The sequence below is a fragment of the Rhinolophus sinicus genome, chromosome 7, assembly GCF_057876585.1.
Source record: "Rhinolophus sinicus isolate RSI-liver-muscle chromosome 7, RSI-T2T, whole genome shotgun sequence".
Classification (NCBI taxonomy): Eukaryota; Metazoa; Chordata; class Mammalia; order Chiroptera; family Rhinolophidae; genus Rhinolophus; species Rhinolophus sinicus.
The window spans coordinates 17,814,461-17,837,246 of record NC_142507.1 but is presented as its reverse complement, the minus strand read 5'-3'; the positions used below and the strand labels follow the sequence as shown (position 1 = coordinate 17,837,246).

Genomic DNA, 22,786 nt, shown 5'->3' with positions numbered 1-22,786 from the left:
CAAACATTGGAAGCAACCTAGATACCCTTCAACGGATAAATGGTCAGACACATTGTAGTGCATCCACGCATGGAATACTACTTAGCAGTAAAAAAGGACAAACTGCATGGAAGAGCCTGGATGAATCTTTGAAAAATTATGCTTAGGTTGCATACTATATGGTTGTTTTTATATGACTTTCTTGAAATGACACAATTAGAGAAATGGAGAACAGATTAGTCATCGCCAGTGTTAAGGAGCTTGTCAGGGTGGGTGGAAAGTGGGTGTTGTTAAAAAACAATCTGACGGATCCTTGTGGTGATGGAAATGTTCCGCATCCCTTTCTAGTATTGTAACGATGTACTATACTCGTACATTTCCAAGATACCGCCATTGGGGGAACTAGGTTGGGGTTACACAGGATCTCTCTGTGTTATCGTGTGCCCGCACATACATCTGTAATTAGCTCAGAAAGTTGGATCAAAACACCATAATTTTAACCACATAAACTAATTAAATTTAACCTGTTCTTTAAGATCACAGTAGCCATGTAAAAGAATTAAAATGAAGGATTAAGATGCCTCACAATTATAAAACAGTCATGTGGGAATATGATATATAGTTATAAAAGCTTAACTGGTATTTTTTGAATTCATGAAGAACACAGAATTTCTTTTTTACATTAAGTTACTAATTTTTAAAGATTTTTTTCACAAGTCTCTGTCACATTTCTGCACAGAGCAAATTTTTACACAACAATCAGGTCGCTCATGCTAAATGCTAATGTGTTTTTATGTGCCTAATCAGTAATAGTTAGTGTTGAGATTTTTGTTATGCATAGACTTTCTTAATACGATTTCTCAGATGTAGCTGAAGATGAAATTACACTAATATTTTCTTTTAAAAAGGCTATATGGAATAAGAAAGACCTGGAAGATAGTGAGTTTTACATTTAGCAAAGTAACTAAGAATTTCCAAAATGGGATAAACATTATGTATTGCACTTTAATATATAAACTAGTATTAAAAAATAAGTTTATTCATGACCTCCATACATTGTCAGACTTTAAAACACAATTAAGTACATTATGTAAAGAGCATTTGTATGATGGCGCACATTTATCCATTAGTTTATTTTTCTACATCACCTGTATTAAAGCATTTGGTAGGCTCACAGTAAGATTGATGGAACTGCTAACGTGTTTCCCTAAAAATAAGACCTAGTTGGACAATCAGCTCTAATGCGTCTTTTGGAGCGAAAATTAATATAAGACCCGGTCTTATTTTAGTTTAAGACCAGGTATAATATAATAATAATAATATAATACCCGGTCTTATATTAATTTTTGCTCCAAAAGACACATTAGAGCGGATTGTCTGACTAGGTCTTATTTTTGGGGAAACATGGTATTGTAAATCAATTTAAACAGTGTTACCTTTTTAAAAAGTAAACCCATATATACATCATCTGGCTTTAGAAGTTACCACCGTTTTGACATTTTGACGATTTTGTTTTATTATGTCTCCTGTTTTTAAAGCAATTCCAGAAATACTCTACCTATAAAATATCTCAGTGGCAGCAATTTTAAAAATATAGCCACGATACCATTATTGTACCTAACAAACTTAGCAATAATTCCTTAATAATATCTGATTTCAAGTCTACATAGCATCCTTTTATTTTATTCAGAAATTAATGTTGGAAAACAAGTATTTCATTTCTTTGGGATTAGGGAAGACTAACAAAAGGTATTCTTTCTACTTCAAGAAGTGGGAAGAAGGAGAACTAAGCCACCATTTATCAGACACCTGCCTTGTGATAGGCGCTCAACAGCAGTTTCTGTGGCAGGAGAGCTAAGGCCTCAATGGGAAACCACACAGTTCATAAAATTACAATATATTATCTCTGGGATTTAAGCAAGAATTAGCCTGCTAGAATTAGGTCCAGGGAAGAATCATGATGAAATATAAGAGATAAATATGTTACTTTTACAGGGTCCATATATTCTTACTCAGTGACTTAGAGTTGGGGTTGCAGAATATAAGCACTGATTTCAGGGAAATTTGTTCTAATTGATTTAAAGATAATTACATTAAAAGATAGAATGGTTTATACAATGCCCGTGTCCTGATTATGGACCAATACTATGGTTCCTTTTAGAAATTTAAAACTAATTTTTTAAGATTAACCCTAACTGGTACATTGATGATTCCTTCCTTTTTAGAACTGGACTCGTTACCTTTTGCTATTATGCTGTAGTCTATTTTTATATTTTAACCAAGTCCAGTTACTGTAATGCAAGTAGAGACCATGAGTTTAACTCGAGATTGAGATAATTCGCAGCACACGATAACATCATTTTTCCACCATTAGTTGAGTTGTTGGAAATAGGTTTACTTTTAATCTGTGGACATGCTGGTTTTACTCAGCTTAATGATTTCATCCATGAAGGATTTTTTAAGAGGGAGAAGAGTCAAAGTGGTGTTAGAAAAATATGCACAGGATAGCTCCCCACGACTAAGGGTGATCTGGTCCAGAATGTCAGTAGTATCGAGGTTGAGAAACACTGAGCTAGACTAATAGGATACAAGTAAAATCAATGAAGAACCGACAACTCAGCTTAATGCATGAATCTTCTTCATGTAGCAGTAGGGGGAGGGAAGGCTGTATGATTTTGACCTTAAAAATGCTTCATTTCAATGGAAACGGGGGAGAAAGTGAAGACGGGAAAGTGCTGTTATGAAGCAGTGCCACTTGTACTCTGTGCGCTTTCTGTGACCTGTGGATTCTGCAGTGAGTGTCCTCACCCGTCACAGCATCTCACTGATGATGTTGCCACCTAGATCCAAGTTTATTAAATTCCTAAACCATCCTGACCCCCTACTCTGTACGCTTCATTCAGCACTGCTATAGAAGTACTCCTTACATTTTCCTTTATGGAGCCTCTGATGGGGCCAACTGTTCTGCTATTACCTGAACTTATGCTGCTGGTCTTCAACTGGGATCTTAAGTAAAAAATGGCACCCGAAACTCTACTTTCAAATTCCTTTTTTTTTTTTAATTATTTTCTAAAGAGTATAAACATAAAGTGATACACTACTCTACCTAAACTAGGTATTAATTACAGAGGTAAGAATTTCTCAGGACAAGATCTACTATTTAGTGGGTAGATATAATTTTATATTTACAAAATAATATATAACATGACTACCACACACGTATATCTATATACATACATTTATTATATACACACAAACAGAACGCTTTCTTCATATAAAACCTCTGTACTAGCAAGCTAATATGGCACATAATTAGTATGTTTAAGTATATTTGTTTTCAAACTGTAAGTTATAATTTCCAAGTTACAAGTTATGATAAAGGAATTTATTTCTTCTATCTATGAGACGGATTTTAATCAGTTTTATACAATTTGGGATGGCTCCAAATATGCTGTTCTTATTTACCCTTTTTGTTGTTCACTGAGGAATACACCCATAAATGTGGTGGAAGTCCACTCCAGAGTCATTTCCTAAATGTCAGTGAAATCAAAAGGCCAATTTCAACCAAAATAATTCTTGTCTATGTGGTATTCCCATAGTAATAGGATATCAGAACTCATTCTTTACATTTTCAATTCAACGTATTTGACTGCACGGCATGTAGAGGGGGAAACCCATGTAGTTAGTCACCTGTCATTTGTTCAGGTAATATTTATGCTAAATGTGCAGAGCATTTATAGTATCATCACATTTTATGTTAGGAATGTTGAGATTTTTTTTACCTCTGGTTGACCAAAACGGAAAAAAAACAATTTATTTGACCTCCATTTACTAAAGATTTTGCTGATAAGGAAATAAGAATCGACTAAGTGATCAGCAGTAATGTTTCTGAACATCAGTTTTGACTTCCATTTTCAACTGAGACTTGAAGGTCCTTGAGGACACGAGGATATCGTGTTTGCCTGGCGACTGCCCTGGCTCCCCATCAGAATTGACACCTCCTCAGCTGCCACCCTTTGCTAGTTCATTCCAGGACCCTGACTTTGTTTAGTGTCCTACTCTGCAGGGTGGCAGGAAGGTCTGACCCCTGGGGTCTGTGCTGTGACAAACTGAGGAGTTAGGATGAAGATCGCAAGGAGCTCCTCTTGTCACTGGAATCCAGTGACCTCAGTCGATCAGTGGGTATCAGCATTTAGAAGAGCATCTCATAAGGGGAAATTTTCTTTGAGACGTATTTTTAAATGATTAGAACATGTCAGGTACCTAAAATAAAGCTGTTGTATGTCTGTGTGGTTCATTGTCAAAATTCCTTCACATACGTTATCCCCATTTTTCCCTAGAGGACTCAGACCCAAGGGTCTCAGTTCCCCATCCATTCCCCTTCACGTGGTGCTGCTATACAGTGGAGGACAGCAGTACTGAAGATCATTTTATCCTCCTCTGAGGAGCATTAATTAAAATGATCTCTTCTACATTGCGTTCCCTGGTCAAACAACTTTAGGAAGATCTGGACTATTTCCTTTTAGAAAACCAGAATAATTCACAATAATATGTTAGTTTCTGAGAATCCAATGTTAAGAAAGTTGTTGGATTTTATTTAACCCAGAGTTTTGCAAGTGATTTAGCCATTCCCCACAAAAACGGAATTACAGGTGAGGGATGCATCACATCTAAGGGGTTGGTGTCTCTTTTATTTTGCTTATTCTCCTAATTCACGCTAACAGATAGGTTGCACTGTGGGGTGTGAAGACTACTTTTTTAAAGCTCAGAATATACCATAAACAATTTTTTTTCAAATCACTTGTATTTACAGCAGTTCTTAAACATTAGGGTACATTCAGATCACCGAGGATTCCCACTAAAGTGCAGGTTCTGATTCAGTAGGCTGGGGTGTGGCCTGAATCTGCATTTGGAACCAACTCTCAAGTGCTGTGAATGCTGCTGGTTGGGGGCTCGCTCTAGACGTATTGAGGCTATGACGAAACTGGCCGAGTGCTATCCTTTTCTGTCTTCTCAGAGACATTATTCCTTCAAACGTTCTCATCTTCATCTTCCTTTTCTACTCACTCTTGGCACTCAGCATATGATTATATAATCACATTTCAACCATCTTAAAAATAAAAACCTGTCATTCCCAGGTCTTCTAGGCATGTTCTCTTCTAGCTTCTAATAAGCCCTATCGCCATTTCCTCATTCTTTTTACACCTCAGTTCACAGTCCTATTTCCTCCATTATGGCCAAGGGCACCCTGGACCTACTTGCCTTACCTAACAAATGCTTCTCTGCTCTGACCCTCAGCAGTCCCTTTGGGATAGTCGCTACTTCGGACTGCTCTTCCATTAACTTTTTCCTTAGCTCATGACACCATTTTCTCCTCTTTCTTTGTGCCTTCCCAGACTCCTTTATCAGCTCTCCCATGTTGAAATGTCACTTAAATCCATGACTTCTAGGCTGTGTGTTCAGCTCTACTGATTGACTCAGGCTGCTGCCTGGACAGCTCTGCATGAGTGGTCCTCGGACCCTTCCAATTTAACACATCCAGACTGAACTGAGAGCTCTTCTCTGGTCTGCAAACCTTCAGCATCCTGCATCCTAAAGCGTTCCCTTTCCCTGACCCCATGCAACAGTCATTTATTCAGTTAATATGCATACATATTGCTTTCCACTTGTGTCCTATTATTTCTGCCTGTTAAATATCTCTGCAAACTGTCCTCTTCCATAATTGCCTCCTAATTGGACTTCCTGTCTTTATTTTTCAATCCTTTACACCATTGCCTGTGAGATCTTTCAAGAAATGAATATTGAATGTCACTCTCCGATTTTATTAAATTGTGTGGTTCCCCACAGCTTCAGAATAAGACTCCTTAGCTTGGAAGACAAGTCCCTTTATTTGCCAATGCCCCACCCCCACCCCTCTACCCCCAGTGTGCTCTCCATATTAGACTAGGAGCCATCAGCTGCGTGACACTCTTTACCCCCTCCACAGAAAGTGTTCTCTGCACTTGAAATGCCCTTCCTTCCTCCCTGACCCTGCAAAGATAGAGTCAAGTTGAATGCCTCCTCTTGGAATGCATGGCCCTTGTTACACCCTCCCTGCCCCAGTGCCACCAACCACCACACATACATGTACACACGGAGTTTATATGCTCTTTTCTCTCTATGCGTTCCTATAACATCCTGGCATGCATTTATCTTAGCATTCTGTTATGACACATTTTTCACGTTGGCTCATCATAAGGGCAGAATTCCTTGAAAACAGACTATCTTTTCATCTCTGTATCCCCAACACCTATCAGAGTTTCTCCCCCACATAGGACATAACAAACGTTTGGATGGTTCAGTATTTATTTAATTACTGTAAACCTGTTCCTCTTCCTTCAGTCTTTAATCAGGTTATGCTTTGGTTAGCATTTAAGTGGAATTGTGTCCTAAACTTCCTTTGCCCTAAGCATTCTAAAACCCTGAGATTTTTGGAAAACCCAGATGCACAAATTGGCTCCTCCTTTGATCAGGAGCTTCCTCCAGTAGCTGCCTGGAGTCTTTGTGTTTGGAAAGGTTTTTTTAGACCCGGGAATAACTAGCAGAGATACGGCAGGCTAGGAAGTACCTCTGCCCAGAAGCTCCATGCCAGCTTTTCGAAGATTTTAGAATACCCCAGACATGGTGTATTTACTTCTATAATTCCTTCTTTTCTCTGTGTATTTTCCTTAAGTTAAAATTTAATTTCCTCGGAGTTGTACATTACCAAAACGTAGTGTTAAATTCCTTCTAGGACCTAAAGGTGATTATGGTGTGAATAATGGTTAAATTTGCCATTTCACGAACAGTTCTCACTTTTTCAAATATTTTTCTCTACCTGTTAGCCATTTGGTGTGTTATTTTTTCCTATATTCATCAATTTTACTTAAAATTTAAGATTGAAAATTTATGTTAAACCAGAAAAATATATAAACAAAAATTTTGAGGCAAAAGTCTAGTCATTAAAAATAATCTTAAACTATTGAAAAACCAGGGCTGGAAATTCCTGGTTTAACTGTTAAAGTACTAAAGATAGAACCAGGATGAAAATACAGCCGGCTAACCCTGAGGCAGACTGCAGAAACCTGCTGAGCCATCTAAACTGACAGGACAGGTGAATTTCTGTGGGGAAAACACACGACTGCATAAGACTTGAATAACTAAGAAAACCAATTTCAAGACCCCTTGCTAATACTTTTGTCCTGTTCCGGTACTTGAAAATCTGCAGACTTAATTTGTGTTGAGAAGACATCTTGCCTTGGGCTGTCTTGTAAGTGGTGAAACAGGAGCTGGCATGTGGCTGGAAACTGAAGGCTTTGTTGTCCCCTTAACGCTGTTCTCAGTGGTGAGGGTACCACTCGACTTTGCACTGGAAATCTGACGTGACCTTTTCAAGTTGCAGTGTCCCTGGAGGAGAGTTCAGTTTAATAAATATTTACAACTCTCTTCCACAAATTGGAAGACTTGCAGACTAGTGTAAGCTTCTCTACCCCTTATTTGGCCATCATCCTACGGAACTTCAGGGAGGACTCAAACCAAACTTAGAAAGTTTCATCCATTTTATCTACTTTTAAACCAGGGTAGCTAAACATTACTGAAGAGAATCATGCTGATACGTGCGTGTCACACACATTTATCTATAGTGTGTATTCATAGGCTCATAATTATATAGCTCACCAACTACCAAGACTTGCGTATGACAGAACATTAGAATTGCATGTCCAAAATAAACGCATTTCCTCTTTGAAACATCTTGTTCTTCCTTTTTTATCTGTCTCCACTCATGGCCCTTCTATCTCAGTCACTTAAACACCTTGCCATTCTTACCTTATTATTTCTCCAAAGTGGATACTAAGTCTGACCTTCGCGCTCCATTGTTGCCACTGTTTTATTTATCAGGCCTTCATTTCTTACCTGGATTATTGTTCTAGACTCCTTGCCAGTCTCCCTGTTGCCAACCTTGCCTCCTTCTAATTCATCCTCTACACTATACTCTGATTTTATCCCCCACCTCTGCCTGCCTTTTCAGGGTTCCTGATGTCTGTTGGGCCACCTCTCTAAACCTCATCTCACATGCCAGCCTGACCCCAGCTTCCAGCGTAACTGAGCTTAAAATCTGCCTCTGTCCAGAGTGCTCTTTCCTGCCACTAAGTGTCTCAACAGCTGAGTAGGAGCTTAGTTTTCCTGCAGGCCATCACTCATAGGGCTTTTGCAACAGTTTGTTTTTACCATCAGAAGTCATGCTGCCTACCCCTCTAAACAACTACTGTGGAAGTTTCCATGCTGTGTTTCAATTTTGGATTTACACGTCCTGTACCATATCCTTGAAAACATTCATATTTACCCAAGTCTGCTCAGTGCCTGGTTCAAACCAAGTACTCATTAAATGCTTGTTGACCGGAAGAACTAAATTACTAAGAAATTAAACATATCTGTGTATTATGTGTGACAGAAAATAGAAGGGAAACTCTTCAATATTGTAATGCCCTAAACTTTTCTAGTGTAATTTTACCCCTTTATTTCCCTGGTAAAATTGATCAAGATTTGTTTAGGCCATTTCTTGTCCTTCTTAATAAGCATTCACTGGTGATTGTAATTTTTGTGAAAGGAAGGACACAAAGGATGTAAATAATCACAAGTATTATATACTTCTAAAAATAATCCTAGAATTCCAAAATAATTTCTAGCTAGAAGCTTTTTGAAGGATGTGAGAGAGGTGTGTGCTTCTATGTACAATTTTAATCAGTAGATTTAGCAGCGGCCCTTTCTTTCAATGAAACAGGAAGGTGTACGAAAGAAATAAAAGCAAAATAGCTCTTTATTATCTAAATGCTTTGGAATGGGGGGTGCCATGGAAAATGAGGGAGAAAGAGGAGAAAATGGTTCTCCCTCCCCTGCGCTCTCCCTACTTCCTACCTCATCCCCCAGAGATGGCCCCTGCAGGATTTCCATGAAATAACAGTTCGAAAGCCAGTCTATTGGATAATATATATATGAGTCCTCTCCCACTGACACTAAATCAAATAGAATCAGAACATTTTAAAGTCACAGAATTTGAAGGAGTTTGTGTTTAAACTGCCTAATCTTAAATTCTAGTCTAATGTTCTTTTCCTAAGACTTTCCCATCTTTGGATAATATTTAAGTCTGAGCTCAATATATTTTATTCTTTAGGGCTCACTGAACACATTACATGTTGCTAATTTACTGTTTCAATGTTTAGTTTTATTTAATCAAGAATTAATTGTAATTTACTGAAGAGCATTGATGACTTTTTCTCTCCTTTAGTCTGCAGTGTTTCAGGACACATTCACACTTGGCACCTGTCCCCTGTTCTGTTGTTCCCCACATGTCACTGCACTCAAACATTCATGATGATGAAAGCTAACGCACGTTGAGTCCTTACTGTGTGCCAAGCACTGTCTCCAGTGCGTTACATTCATCCTCCCAACAGTTCTGTGAAGTAAATGATTCTCATTTTACAGCGAGGTTATCAGGGGGTCCAAAGCAACACATCTAGCACGAGGTGGCGCTGGGGTTCGAACCTACAGTCTGGTTCTCGAGCCCACCTCTAGCCTGTCTGCCAATCTTACAGGTACAACTTCATCCCAGAAACATCGATTTTCTTGAAAGCAAATGAAAGAAAATTAATTTCCTTATTTTTATCCATATTTTGAATGTCTTTTCAGAAATAATGAACACCTGTGTAAAGTATCTTTAGCATAGTGTCTGACCCATAGTAAGTACTTGGCAAATATTGGCTATTACTAGCTTCGTCAAGTGGACTCCTGCAATGTCCATACATTGTGCATACGTTGACTAGGAATTGAGAAGAAAATTAAACAGCATCCTAGCTGCCTCATGTTTCCCAGTTCTAAGAGAAAACTAAAGAGTCACTTATTTTACACGGTACTTTGTCTCTAGCATCTGTTCAAGATGTTTAAGATTTGTTTTTCTTACCTAACAGATGCTCTAATTTTTATCTTGCCACCAGGTGGCAGCATGTTACATAAGGAAATAATTTAAATGCTAGTCTGTTGTAGACCAAATTTATTTTCAGTATTTTGCCTTCAAAACTTAAACCATAATAAAAGCAATATTGTATTCCGTGTTCCCCTTTGCCTCTGCTCTGGCTCTGCCGTCAGCTGTGGAGGCCTTTAGCCCGTTGTCCAGCCCACAGCTGGACCTGCCTCAGCCCTGCCCTCCCTCCCCATGTCAGTCAGCACAGAAAGTTTATTTTTCCTGCATCTTCAACAGAGGCTTCAGCCCTGTGCTTAGAGTCTCCCAACTAAACTGTGCGATCGGCACATTTTAGTCGTCCCCATGTCTCCCCTGGTACCTAGAGCCGTGCTGAATCTGGGGTAGACTTTGAGTAAATGACAAATGATAGAGGTAGGATACACATCGACTTGTGTGTTTTGCTGAATATTTATTATTTGAATCATCATGCATTTATAGTTCTTTGTTGTAATGTTTATCTTATTTTGTGCTATAGAAGCCCCTGAAATTTTACTTAAGTTTAGATGTTACCAGGACCATTCAGATCACTAACTACTGCCAACGGCTGAAAGATGAGTGTCTGAGGTGGAAGGCAATTAATGGCTAATGAAGGTAAAGGACTGAACATAGCAATTAATCAAAGTAGGGCAAAGGGGGAGAGCTAATGGCAAGATAAAGAGAGTCAAGCTTCCCAACCGGAGTAGAGCTCTGCATGGGGGAGCAAGAGGCTCGCCAGTTTAAGTTGGCTGCAGGGAAATCGGTTTATACTTCACGGTCATGGACCTGCCTGTATATTGTTTCACAGTGCTGATAATGGAATCCTCCTTTGACATCCGTTTCTCAGCAAATACTTTTTTTCCTATTCTATAACCTATTAATATTTGGATTGATTATAAGTTAAATGTGGGATATAGATGATTATAATGTTCTTACTTTAGTTCTAACTTATGTCACAAAATCTGCAATTATCTTTAGGATGCCATGTTTTAAAAGTATTGCATTAACTAACGTGAAATTTTTTCTGTAGGTATGCCATTAGCTTGCTTCATTTTTCTGATATTAGGGAAATAAGTATTGCAGATAATTTCCCAGGTTACAAACTCTTACCTTGATAATCACAAAACTTTTAAGAATAAGGATGAAAATTTTCAAAAACGTATTTTCTATTTCTTATGTTAAACAGCAAATACTGAGCCCCTTTCCTTGGATAACTGGGGCCCATCATCATTAACGCTTGTATTCTGCCATCAGGAGCTGCTGGCACACCTCGCTGCTGCCACAGCTGCTGCCATGTGCCAGCCCCCCCAGTGCCCCTCCCCCCCCAGTGCCCCTTCTCCCATTCGCACGGACACACCCTCATACCTGCTCTCTTTCTCCTTCCCCCTCCTCAGAACTGGCTTCTACAGTTTGGGAAATTGAAAAAGTAAAACTGGTTTAAATGATTTCTAAAATTGGAAAGAGTTTCAAGTTAAGACTGTATTAAAGCATGACCTTTAGTGTAAAGCCTTTGTGGTACCGTGTTTCCCTGAAAATAAGACCTAGCCAGACAATCAGCTCTAATGCACCTTTTGGAGCTTATTTTACTACAGTATAAAACCGGGTGTTATATAATATATAAATGATATATAATATAATATAATACCGGGTCTTACATTAATTTTTGCTCCAAAAGACGCATTAGAGCTAATTGTCCGGCTAGGTCTTATTTTCGGAGAAACATGGTATATATTTAGTTAACTTACTGCTGATTTCCTCATTTTGTGTGTGTGTGTATGTGTGTGTGTGTGTGTGTGTGTGTGTGTATGTGTGTGTATTCTAGAGGAATTTCAGAATGTTACATGTCTACCCTGAAAAATATATATGGGGGTTGATTTTTAGTGACTAGAGTGAAATGAGCAGTTAAAGAAAGTGCTAGCGAATTGTTGCAATAGACATGTTATCTCTTGTATTTCCGATTTCTTGAGATGTTTTGCAACTTCAGTGGACAAATATTGTCTGTAACACCCAAGGCTCTTATCTTAGAAGTTTCATTTGATCTCTAACAAGCCTTAATAATATTTGGTTAATGTTCATTATATTTGCGAACTGGACAATTTCCAGTCCATAACCACACACTTCTAAAACAGGTATACTAATGTCTACATTGGATTTTAAACTCTGAGTACTCACTAAAATTGATCACTAATTAATCACTTCGTACATATTAAATACTAATTTTTTGCTATGATGTTGATAAAACAATCCATTTATATATGTATCCTCTCTGTAATATGTTCAGAAGAGTGGGAAATGTTTTATTTCAGTGTCTCTAATATGTAATCAGAGACTTGGACTACAAGTAAATGTAGCATTGTACAAAGACTATTTCATTGGGATGATGGAATTATAAAATAAAATGTAACCATTTTGTTATATTTCAATTGTAGTGAAATTCATTGCGTATCTTTCAAATATAAAATATATCTTAAATCCATTGGTTACAACTATTCTTAGGTAATAAAATTAGTAGTGACTTGGAAAATTTTGTACAGCATAGCTTTCTTAAGCCAGTTTTTAAAGTGATTCATCAACAGATTAGCAAAAAGTCTATTTACGTAATTGACACATTTAATAATGACTTTTATAAAGTAAATGTTTATATGAAGTTATAACTCACTTACGGGACCTTGTAGTTGTAACAGTCTGGTGAAATGTACATAAGTAGGTGTCCCTATATGGAATTCCAACCGTGTGTATTTATGAGTCTGTTGACTTCAATATTTAGTCAGCCTCATTGCTAAGACCGTCATCATAATTGACATGTTATTGTAAGTAAAGTTAAATTTTTCCTTATTTATCAGGATAACTTCAATTTTGAGGAATGTAAATCAATTCATAGTTGGCTGGGAGCCAGTTTCTCCTTCGTGTTAACTCCAGCACACGCATGAAACGCACACTCACTTCCAAAGTGCCTTGTGAATCTGCAGTGATTAATTCTTCTCATTATTTTGCTGCAAATTCTCATGACCCTCTCTGATGATTCGATCAGCCACTTAGAATTTATGCATATTCATATCTCTGTGCTCCTGCGCTGACTGGTGTGTTCTTGGTGCAGTAATTGAGCTGCAGTGGATTGATTACTCTGGGGAGCTGTAAGGGCTTTAAAGGTGAAAACATATCAGTCCTGTTAATTAGGAAACAAAAGCTCTGGTGGCAAGTTCAGCAGTCAAATGTTTCCAGTGCAGAAAAAAGGAAAGGTATGATTTGTTCCTCTCCATGAGCCTGTTTACTTTTCAAATTTTGAAGTCTGTATCAGTGATAATAAAGAATAGGTTTCTTTATGAATTTTTGTAGAATGCTAATTAAAAAGGACCTGACTTGTAATATTGATACTATTATCTGTGATCTCTCAAATCTGATAGTTTAGGAACACCTTCTGTAGCATTGGCGATATTTGCATAAATTTTTAAATATTTTACATAAATGTAGAATGTGGATTAATTTCAGTATTTAGAGGCTTAATTTGGTCAGTGTTCTGACACTAATTTTTGGTCAATTTAGTAGTATGCTGTATGGAAAAAGGGTGACACTTTATGGCATAGAAGTTGAGCTGCCTTTTTATCTCTTTATCATAAGCATCCTTTGATTTTTTTTACCCTCTTGAACTGTATTAAGTAATGTATTGTCCTGGCAAAAGGATCTTGTGTGGTGCAGTGGCCCCCAAAAGTAAGCTAGTTTCAACATGGAAGTTAATGCAATTGATCTAGTTGACATGTTTTTCTCGTGTATGCTGTTCTCACGTTATGGTAACCCCCACTTACCCCCCAGTCATAAATTTTTCTTGTGAGATATAACTCACATACCATAAAATTCACTCTTTTAAAGAGTACAGTTCAGTGGGTTTTAGTATATTCGCCAAGTTGTGCAGCCTTATCACTATCTAGTTCTAGAACATTTCCATCACCCCAGTACAAACCCCATACCCATCAGCATCCATTCCCCATTCTCCTGTTTCTCTTAATCCCTGACAGCCAGTAATCTACTTTTCCTCTCTGTGGAGTGACCTCTTCTAACATTTCATATAAATGGAATCATACTATATGTGGTCTTTTATATCTGACTTTTACTTGGTATGATGTTTTCATGGTTCATCCACATTGTAGCATGAATCAGAACTTCATCTTTTTATGGTTGAGTAATTTTCCATTGTATGGTTAGCCCATGTTGTGGTTTTCATTCATCAGCTGACAAACATTTGTGCTATTTCCACTTTTTGGAAGTTGCTGCTAATAATGCTAATGAGCAAGCGAGTCCTTGCCCTGCTCTTGACCTTAGGGGGAAGCTTTCAGTCTTCACCAGTGGCCATGAGGGTGTCTGGGGGTTTTCTTAGATGCTGTTTATCAGGTTGAGGAAGTTCCCTTCTAGTCCTACTTTGGGTGTTTTTATCCGGAAAACTTGTTGGATTTTGCATCTATTGAAATGATCATGTGGTTTTGTCCTTTATTCTATTAATGTGGTGTATTACATTGGTTGGTTTTCTTATGTTGAATGTTATGGTGTTCTATAGAGCTTTTATATAATGTTCTTTTACTATTGTGGTTTTAAATAATTTGAACCAATTTCTCTATCTTTATATTTCAGGCATTTATTAATACAGCAAAAGAAATTTATGAAAAAATCCAAGAAGGAGTCTTTGACATTAATAATGAGGTATAGACATATAACTATTATTGGCTAATACTAATTTACAACTGAATTTTAATTACTACTTAGATTCATGATTTTGTATTTTTTTAGAATTTCTAAAATGAATATGTGGTGCTCATTAACACATTGGTTTATAATCATCTAACTGAAAATTTGTTGTATGTCATGTGACAGCTAAATGTTTATGTTGTAGAACATCACTTTATCTGTACAAACATATTCAAGTAAGTGACTCTCCCCATGCATTGCGAGCAATGTAAAATAATATAAGTCCTCCAAAGAGAGAAGAAAACCCACATTCATCCACACATCCGTACGATGTCATCTGCTGTGGGAAATAATTGTCTAGTGTGTAAATGCTGCATGTACCATGTTCCTAATGCAAGGGGTTCTCCCCAGTGCCTGATAGGAAAGTGGGAAATACCCAATTTGGAAATTAACTTCCAGTATAGCATAGCATATTTTCAGGAAACTAAATTAAATAATTTAATTAGCGATTGGCACTGGTTTGTTTTTCTTGAGGTTTTTTGTGTTTGTTTTGTTTGTAAAATTATTTTAAGCCAGTTTTGATCAACATGATTAGGATATAAGTGTAAAGCTTTGAAGTGTATAATTCGGTGTTTATCAGAGCTCATCATTTTGACCTAAATCCCCACTATGCATTTATCCTTACTTATGTCAGAATGTTTTTGTGATAATGGCATATTACTTACTGTTACATACATATTTTTGCCATTCTATATTAAGACTTTTGCTTCCAAGAGAAAAACTCTGATTCCTCCCCCCGTTGCCATTAGGAAGCATTGTGTTAGAAAGCCATCGCATGTGTGTCTCTTAGGCTGTACATAAACGAGGCTCTTTATTATTTGCTTCAGTCTTCTTTGCTAAAACGAAACAACACTTTGCCTGAGTTGTCTAAAAAGTGCTTGATTTTCTCATTTGTTTTCATTTGGAATATTGCGGTTTCTAAATCCTATCTTCTGGGCTTATCTGGCAGCAGATCTTGAGTTAATTTAAAGGCGACACCACTCAGAGACTAATGCTGTATAAATTGAACAGTAATTGGGCCTCGATTTAAAAGGGCAGGTTCATTGTTTCTGTCTGGTTTCGTATAGTAGCTGACTGCTTTGCTGTGTCTGCCACAGCTTTGATTGTAATGTGCTGTCAGGAGCCAACAGGCCGTGCGATTTATTTGGCTTCGTGCCAAGTCTGACTCCTTGATTCCTCAAGAAGTTGCTACCAGCCCAGAGGGGGCAAAACCAATGAGCCATAGGGCATGCTTTTTATTAAAGAGGAGTCAAAAGAGCGAAAAGAAACCACATCAGCTGCTGTCAATACTGAGCTAGTGCCAGAAACCCCAAGGCTACTACTGTTGCAGAACAACTGCCAAGCACTATAAATCTAAGATTTACTGTGACGTAAAGTTTCCTTAAGAGCTTAATTTCTGAAGCTACTGTATTACTTTTCTCAAAGTGTTGTATTTTTAGGTAAAATCCACTTGAGGGAGTGAGGGTTAAGACATAAGTGTGAGTTTGATGAATGAAAGAACTACTCTGTGTGTGGGTTCTTGGCAAGCTGCCACGTCTTTGGGGATCACAGAAATTATTGATGACACAGAACACTCATATGCCCTCAGCCTGTACAGCTGATTCAACATGGAAGAGAAACGCTATCTAGAGAAAAGATTTTTACGTCGTATTAGAGCAGCAGAGGCTTTATGTATTTTTATCCTTTAAAGATGACTTGCGAGAATTGTTTTAAACATTTTCTCCATTGTGAGAATTCCTTGAAAAGCAGCACTGTCCAGTTCTGTTTACCCAGGATCTGGTATGATACAGAATTACATTCAGAAATAGTTCCACAGCTTTGTTTTTAAAAGAAAGAAACATCCCCTAAGAGATTGTATTTTTCTGAATTGTTTGGGAAAATTGTGTCATTAAGAATTAAATGGCTTTTTATCGGATCCAGTTACATGTATTCTCCTCTCTTTCATTTCAGGCAAATGGCATTAAAATCGGCCCTCAGCATGCTGCTACTAACGCCACACATGCAGGCAGCCAGGGAGGGCAGCAGGCGGGGGGAGGCTGCTGTTGAGTCCGGTCTTCCTGTCTCACCACCCAAGCGGGGCCTGCCCACTGTCTCCTCCCGTCCTGCTCAGCTGAGACATGAAACTATTCCAGATGGCTTTATGTCACAGAAGACTTTACTCTTTCAAATTCTTGTATAACTTTGAATAAATGGTTAATGTTCACTTAAAAAGACAGATTTTGGAGATTGTATTCATACCTATTTGCATTTGATTTCTAGGTCAATTGATGTGATTATTTTTGTTAAATGTTGTCTTGTGCCCTTACCCACGAACTGAATTATATGAAACACTACAAAGTCATCTTGAGTATTTTAAATCAGTTTGTGTAGTTAGGTTTCCCAACAACTGTGGTTACCTAATGTTTAATATTAACAGAACTGTCCTCAAAAAGTTGGTCAATTTTCAAGGCTATAAGAAAAAAACAGAAGGACTCTTTTAATTCTGTATTTATCATTTACTTTCTGTATATATAGTTTAATAACCTGCTTGGGTGTAATTTGCCAAGCTTGAATTCATTAATGCATTTGCATAAATTCTATCCTGTTTAGAGCTTAAAGCTACCGAAGCATTGTTAGGAATTGCTTGGACACTGAATTTTAAACTTTTTGACATTGTTAGCTAGCATGTTCATCTTTTCTTGTCACTAGTCCAAGAAAAATAGGCTTAATGTACATTACTAAAGGCGATGTATGTGTTAACCTGTTTTAATGCCAAAAGTTTGCTATTTGTCCACAGTTTCTTTAAGACCTCTTCAGAAAAGGATCTGTTTGCCTTAATGAATACTGTTGGTTAAAAACACAGTATAATGAGTGGAATGGGCAGAGGCAAGAACTCCCTACACCTAAGCAACTCCGAGAAGAATAAATGTCCACATTTAGATGGCACATTATGAGGACTTTAATTTTTCCTTATTCACAATAATGTTTTTCTTTTATTCACATGATTTCTAAGTATATTTTTCATGCAGGACAGTTTTTCAACCTTGATGTACAGTGACTGTGTAAAATTTCCTTTTAGTGGTAACCTATAATCTTTAAAATATGGTAAGCATCTTGTCTGTTTTGAAGGGGATCTGACAATAAATCTACCAGATGGAAAATCCTGTTAAAAAGTAGAAAAGCTTTAGTAATTTACTCAGTGTGGTGGTTTTTTCCTTTTTTTTTTTTTCCTTCTTTTCTCCCTTGGTCTTATAATGAAATTGTTATAGCAGTGCAAAATAAAATCCTATGTATAAAAGTGTTCTTTTTTTTTTATTATGGCCACATCATTTTTTTAATGTTTGTTGTTGTTCTTTTATTATTCCATCCACAGCTTTTACATGTATTTAAGCATATTTTTTAAAGGCTCAGAATGTTTAACACTTATTAAAAATTTTGCTAAAAGGTGATAAAACTTTTCACAATATTGAAATTCTTTTTGTTACTGATGTAAGCAATATTTTCTACTTCTCAACCAGCACAAAAGCACATTTAAACTATGAGAAGGCTTTATAAGGAAGTTCTAAGTATGAGACTAACTACTTTCAATTCACACACTGACTTCAACTTTCTACAGGTCTTCCCTGAATATTCAGCAAAATGCTGTTAAAGCTTTAGCATTACTCATATGGGAAGTCACCTAATGCCATCTTAGTTTTGTCTTAACTAGCTCCTGCAGGGCAGAGGGAAAGGTGAGAGGAAATTGAGTTTCTTGAGTATTTTTATTATAAACTTTTTTTCACTTGAAGTGTTCATATCAAATTCATTGATCTCTTTAGTGCTGAGTAGACAAGGTTCAGGCAACGAGGGCTTGTTCTGGTCTCTACCAAGAAGAGGATGATTCTTTGGAAACTGTTATTTCTAAACTGCTCTTCTCCAGAATGTTGTTTCTTCATGCTGTGTTGCCTAATTCTTTTGTAAATCAAGTATAAGAAGAGCAACTAATGGTAAAAACAAACAACAAGCCAGCACGTGTATTTTACTACCCTAAGAAAAGATGGAGCCTTCAATACAGCTCCTACCGCTGCAGCTTTAACCTGCCTCGGGCTTGGGCAGCGGGTGAGCAGTGAGTAGACTCCTCTATAGTTCATTACCACTTTCTCCGCAAATCTCATCTACTAACATCAATTGACAGTGTTGCTGTCTGCTTTCTGCTCTTTGCTCATTTTATTATCCCTGTGACAAATAATGGAATATTGGCACCTGTCATTGAATCTTGCATACTGTAATTGAGTCTTTAATCTTTGATCAATTTTGTAGCATCGTATGGACATGTTTTAAGAGCTAGAAAATCAGTCACTAAAGAAATACAACTTTTAATATCTCAACATGTAACATTCCGAAGTTATCTTCATAAAGATAGTATTAGTGTTTGTCTTCTGAATTTAAGACGAGCAAATTTTTGAAAAAGTGTCATATAGTTAGATATACAATTCATTACATGGGAACTGAACTGCATCTTCATACACAGTTCATTTTTTTTATTTTAAAATACCCTGTTACAAGGAAAATAGTCCTTATTTATCTTCTAATAGTCCAGAGGGTAGGAATGTAAATGGTACCAAGATGTGTCTAATCACTCAAAAAAATGACTTATGTCTGGCTTTGGAACACATTAAAGGTTAATTCTCTCATAGGTAGTGAAGCCCCATGTAAGTTCAGTAATAAGATTGGCTTTATAGGGTTTAATAATAGGAGCTAAAAAATAATACAAAAAGATAACCCTGTTGTATAATAAGAATTGACTATACAAGTAGACAAACGAACATACGTAACTACCTGTGTTGCTTAGAGTTTACATGTGCTTTGGTGTTCGAATGAAAATAGAACCTAACTTCAGAGTAGAGCGTCTCATTGCATTGGTATGTACTAGATAATGGTACTTACTGCCCGAAGTCATGATGGGAAACTGAAATGCCAGTGTACATATTCATTATTCCTTAGCTTCATAAAATCAAGAGACCAACTCTTAAAAATTGTAGGACAAAAGACCAAAAATCTGATAGGAAAAATGGAAAAAGACAATTCACGAACTAAATAAATGTGTACCTAAAAAATATTTTTAAAATTCAAACGGAAAAGGCAAATTGAAACATGCCATTTCTCACCTATGAGAATGGAAAAAATGTAATGAAAGTATGACAGCACATTGTGTTGGTGAAACACCCATATTGCTACTGGTGGAAATACAAACTAGTTCTCCTTGGTGGAGAGGAACTTGGCAATGCCTAATAAAACCAAAATATATTTCCACCTGTTGACTCAGCAATCCTACTTCTAGGAAAATACCGTGATGATACCCTCCCACAATGCAAAAGCACATACACACAAGGTTGCTCACCGCAGTATTGGTTGTAATTGCAAAATAATTGGAAATGACCTAAATGTCTACATAGGAGCAATCTCCTATTCATAAACTATGGTACGTCTATACAGTTTAGTCCCACAGCTGTACGTGTGAGGAAGAGCTAGCTCTGAACTGATGTCCTGACTTACAGGATACACTGTTAAGTGAGAAAAGCAAAGTGAAAGAGTGTCTACAGTTTACCATCCTTCATATAATAAAGAAGGCAATATAAGAAAATACACATGTATCTGCTCATCTGTGCAAAAGAAATGAAGAATAAACCAGAAACTAATGGCATGTGACCTAAAGAAAGTGGATTGGTACGGAGTGGAAAGTAAGGAAGATTGCAAATGGGATATTTGAAACGAGATACCTCTCTCAGTATACATTTTTGTTTAGTTCTGACTCAACTATAGTAATATTTCACATACTCCAGAAATAATTAAAATCAACCATGATGTGCAGGGAATTCAAAATACAAACTAATGAATGAACCTTACCTGTATTACAAATGAGTGACATTACCACACTGCAAGGAGGTAGGGGGAAAAAACAACATACAACCAGCAACTTTGGGCAACAGGATTTTGATTGTGTATACTGTGAGGCTAAAGACAAAATGAACTACACACAAATACACTCTAGTAAAGAAGTATGGGTTAGCAATTCTAGAAATAACCTTTTGCATATTAAAATAGAGCAAATACCGGGGTACCAAAAAAAATGTATACACATGACTTGTATTCACCTTTTGTTATCAGTATACATTGAGTATGACAATTTTAATAGTTTTATTTCTTAAAGTGTGTATACCCTTTTTTGGCACCCTCTGTATATTATGGATCATGAAAGATCAATAGTGAAAGCAAGGGTTCTCATCATTGACAAATAAGTTACAAATAAAAGAATAGGGCATGAAAGAACCTTGTGGTGTTGGGTTGGAATGGAGATGTTAGGAACTCATGGTTTTGTATGTACAGATGGTAGAGAAATGCAGATACGTGAGTATGAGTATACGCACATACATTTCCTGTTTTGTGTACAGAGAGGACCTAAAAGCAAAGACACCTCAGTAGCAATGAGCACATCTAGTGCTCAGATATTGGTTTCTAAATACCATTCTCGTAAAAGGAACTAGGGCTCCTCGGAGAAATGATTGATTCCAGGCTGGGCCAGGGAAATTAGAAAATGAGCCTGGGACATCCTGTGATGCCAAAGAAAGTAAGCGCTCATAAAGTGATGAGCATGGGGAGGAGAGGCATATGTCAAAGGACACAGTAGCCAGTTTGTTGCTTCCACTGGCCAAATCTGGGGCAAGTTGAAAAAAAATACTTGATGCTAGTAATGGCTTGTAAACCATGGAATAAAATATCCATGATATAAATAAATGACTGAATAAATGGGGCAAAAGGGGTAGTTTTTCCTTAGAGTAGAATACCAATTAGTGCAGACAGGAGGCGTGATGTAAGCAGAAAATCATCAAACAACACAATAGTTAAAGATAGAAATCATTAACGAATGCTAAATCTATTGGGTAAAACATGACAAGGAAAGGATATGTGCAGTGTCTCAGTGTATCTTCACAAGACACTATTTACAAAAGGAAAAGTGCCAGCTTGCAGTTAAGTCACTGGATGCCACCTTCATTAAGTGATCAATAAGATGTGAGGACAGCATGGACCAACTGATGGGATACACTGAGAAGGACGCGATGCTGTGGGGTTCTTGCCAAAAAACGTGTAGCCTCAACCTAATCACTGGGAAACCTCAGACAAACCCAAACTGAGGAACGTTCTGCAAAGTAAACGGCCAGCACTTTTCAAAAATATCAAGGTCATGAAAGATAAAGAATGAGGAACTATCACAGATTGGGGAAAACAAGAAGACGTGACAATTAAATGCAATGTGGGATGCTGGGTGGATCCTGCAGGAGGGTTTTGGTGGAGTAGCACACAGGGGGCTTCTCTGGTAGTAACAGTGTTCGTTTTCTTGACCTGAATGGGGCTTACATGGATACTTGCTTTATAATTCTTTAAACTGTGCATATATGTTGAATGCACTTTCTTGTACTCGTAAATACAATTTTGTCTCCGTTAAAAATGCTGCCTTACGAGTTGACCTCAAAACTCAAAAGCGTGACATTTACCTTATCCCCTTGTTACGAGTTGTGCCCCCCCCCAAAAAAAAAAAGAACAAATATAACCCCTGGTGCCTCAGAATTTGTCTTTTTTTGGAAATAGGATTGTTGCAGATGTAATTAGTTAAGATGAAATCATGCTGGGCTACTACTACCCTACGTCAGTATGACTGGTGTCCTTACAAGAAGATGACCATGTGAAGACAGACACACAAGGAGGCGATGTGACAACAAGGTCCGAGATTGACCTTGTGCAACCTCAGACCAAGGAATGCCAAATACTGCCAGCAATCCACAGGAAGCTGGGAAGAGGAAGGGAAGGCTACCCTTGCAGGTTTCAGAGGGGTTACAGCCCTGACCACGTCTTGACTTCTGGCTTCTGGCCTTCAAACTGTGAAAATAGTTTCTGTTGTTTGAAGCCACCCAGTTTGTGGCACTTTGTTACAGCCACCCTAGGAAATGAATACATCCCTTATAGCCTATGACTGAAGATGTTTTTTGATAGGTTGTCTGTGTCCCTTCAGTGAAAGGTGGTGTTGAAGCCATGGGTTTCTGA

General features: G+C 37.4%; 1 protein-coding gene across 1 annotated transcript in view; it reads left to right on the top strand.

Moving 5' to 3' along the window:
* The window catches only part of RAB2A (RAB2A, member RAS oncogene family), an 86,195-nt gene extending 68,187 nt beyond the window's left edge, over positions 1 to 18,008 (top strand). Inside the window, exons 7-8 of the mRNA XM_019716201.3 lie at positions 14,615 to 14,683; positions 16,679 to 18,008. Coding sequence (XP_019571760.1) covers positions 14,615 to 14,683; positions 16,679 to 16,774 — 165 coding nt within the window. The 3' untranslated portion in view covers positions 16,775 to 18,008. The remainder of the gene's footprint in view (positions 1 to 14,614; positions 14,684 to 16,678) is intronic.
* Positions 18,009 to 22,786: the final 4,778 nt, after the last annotated feature.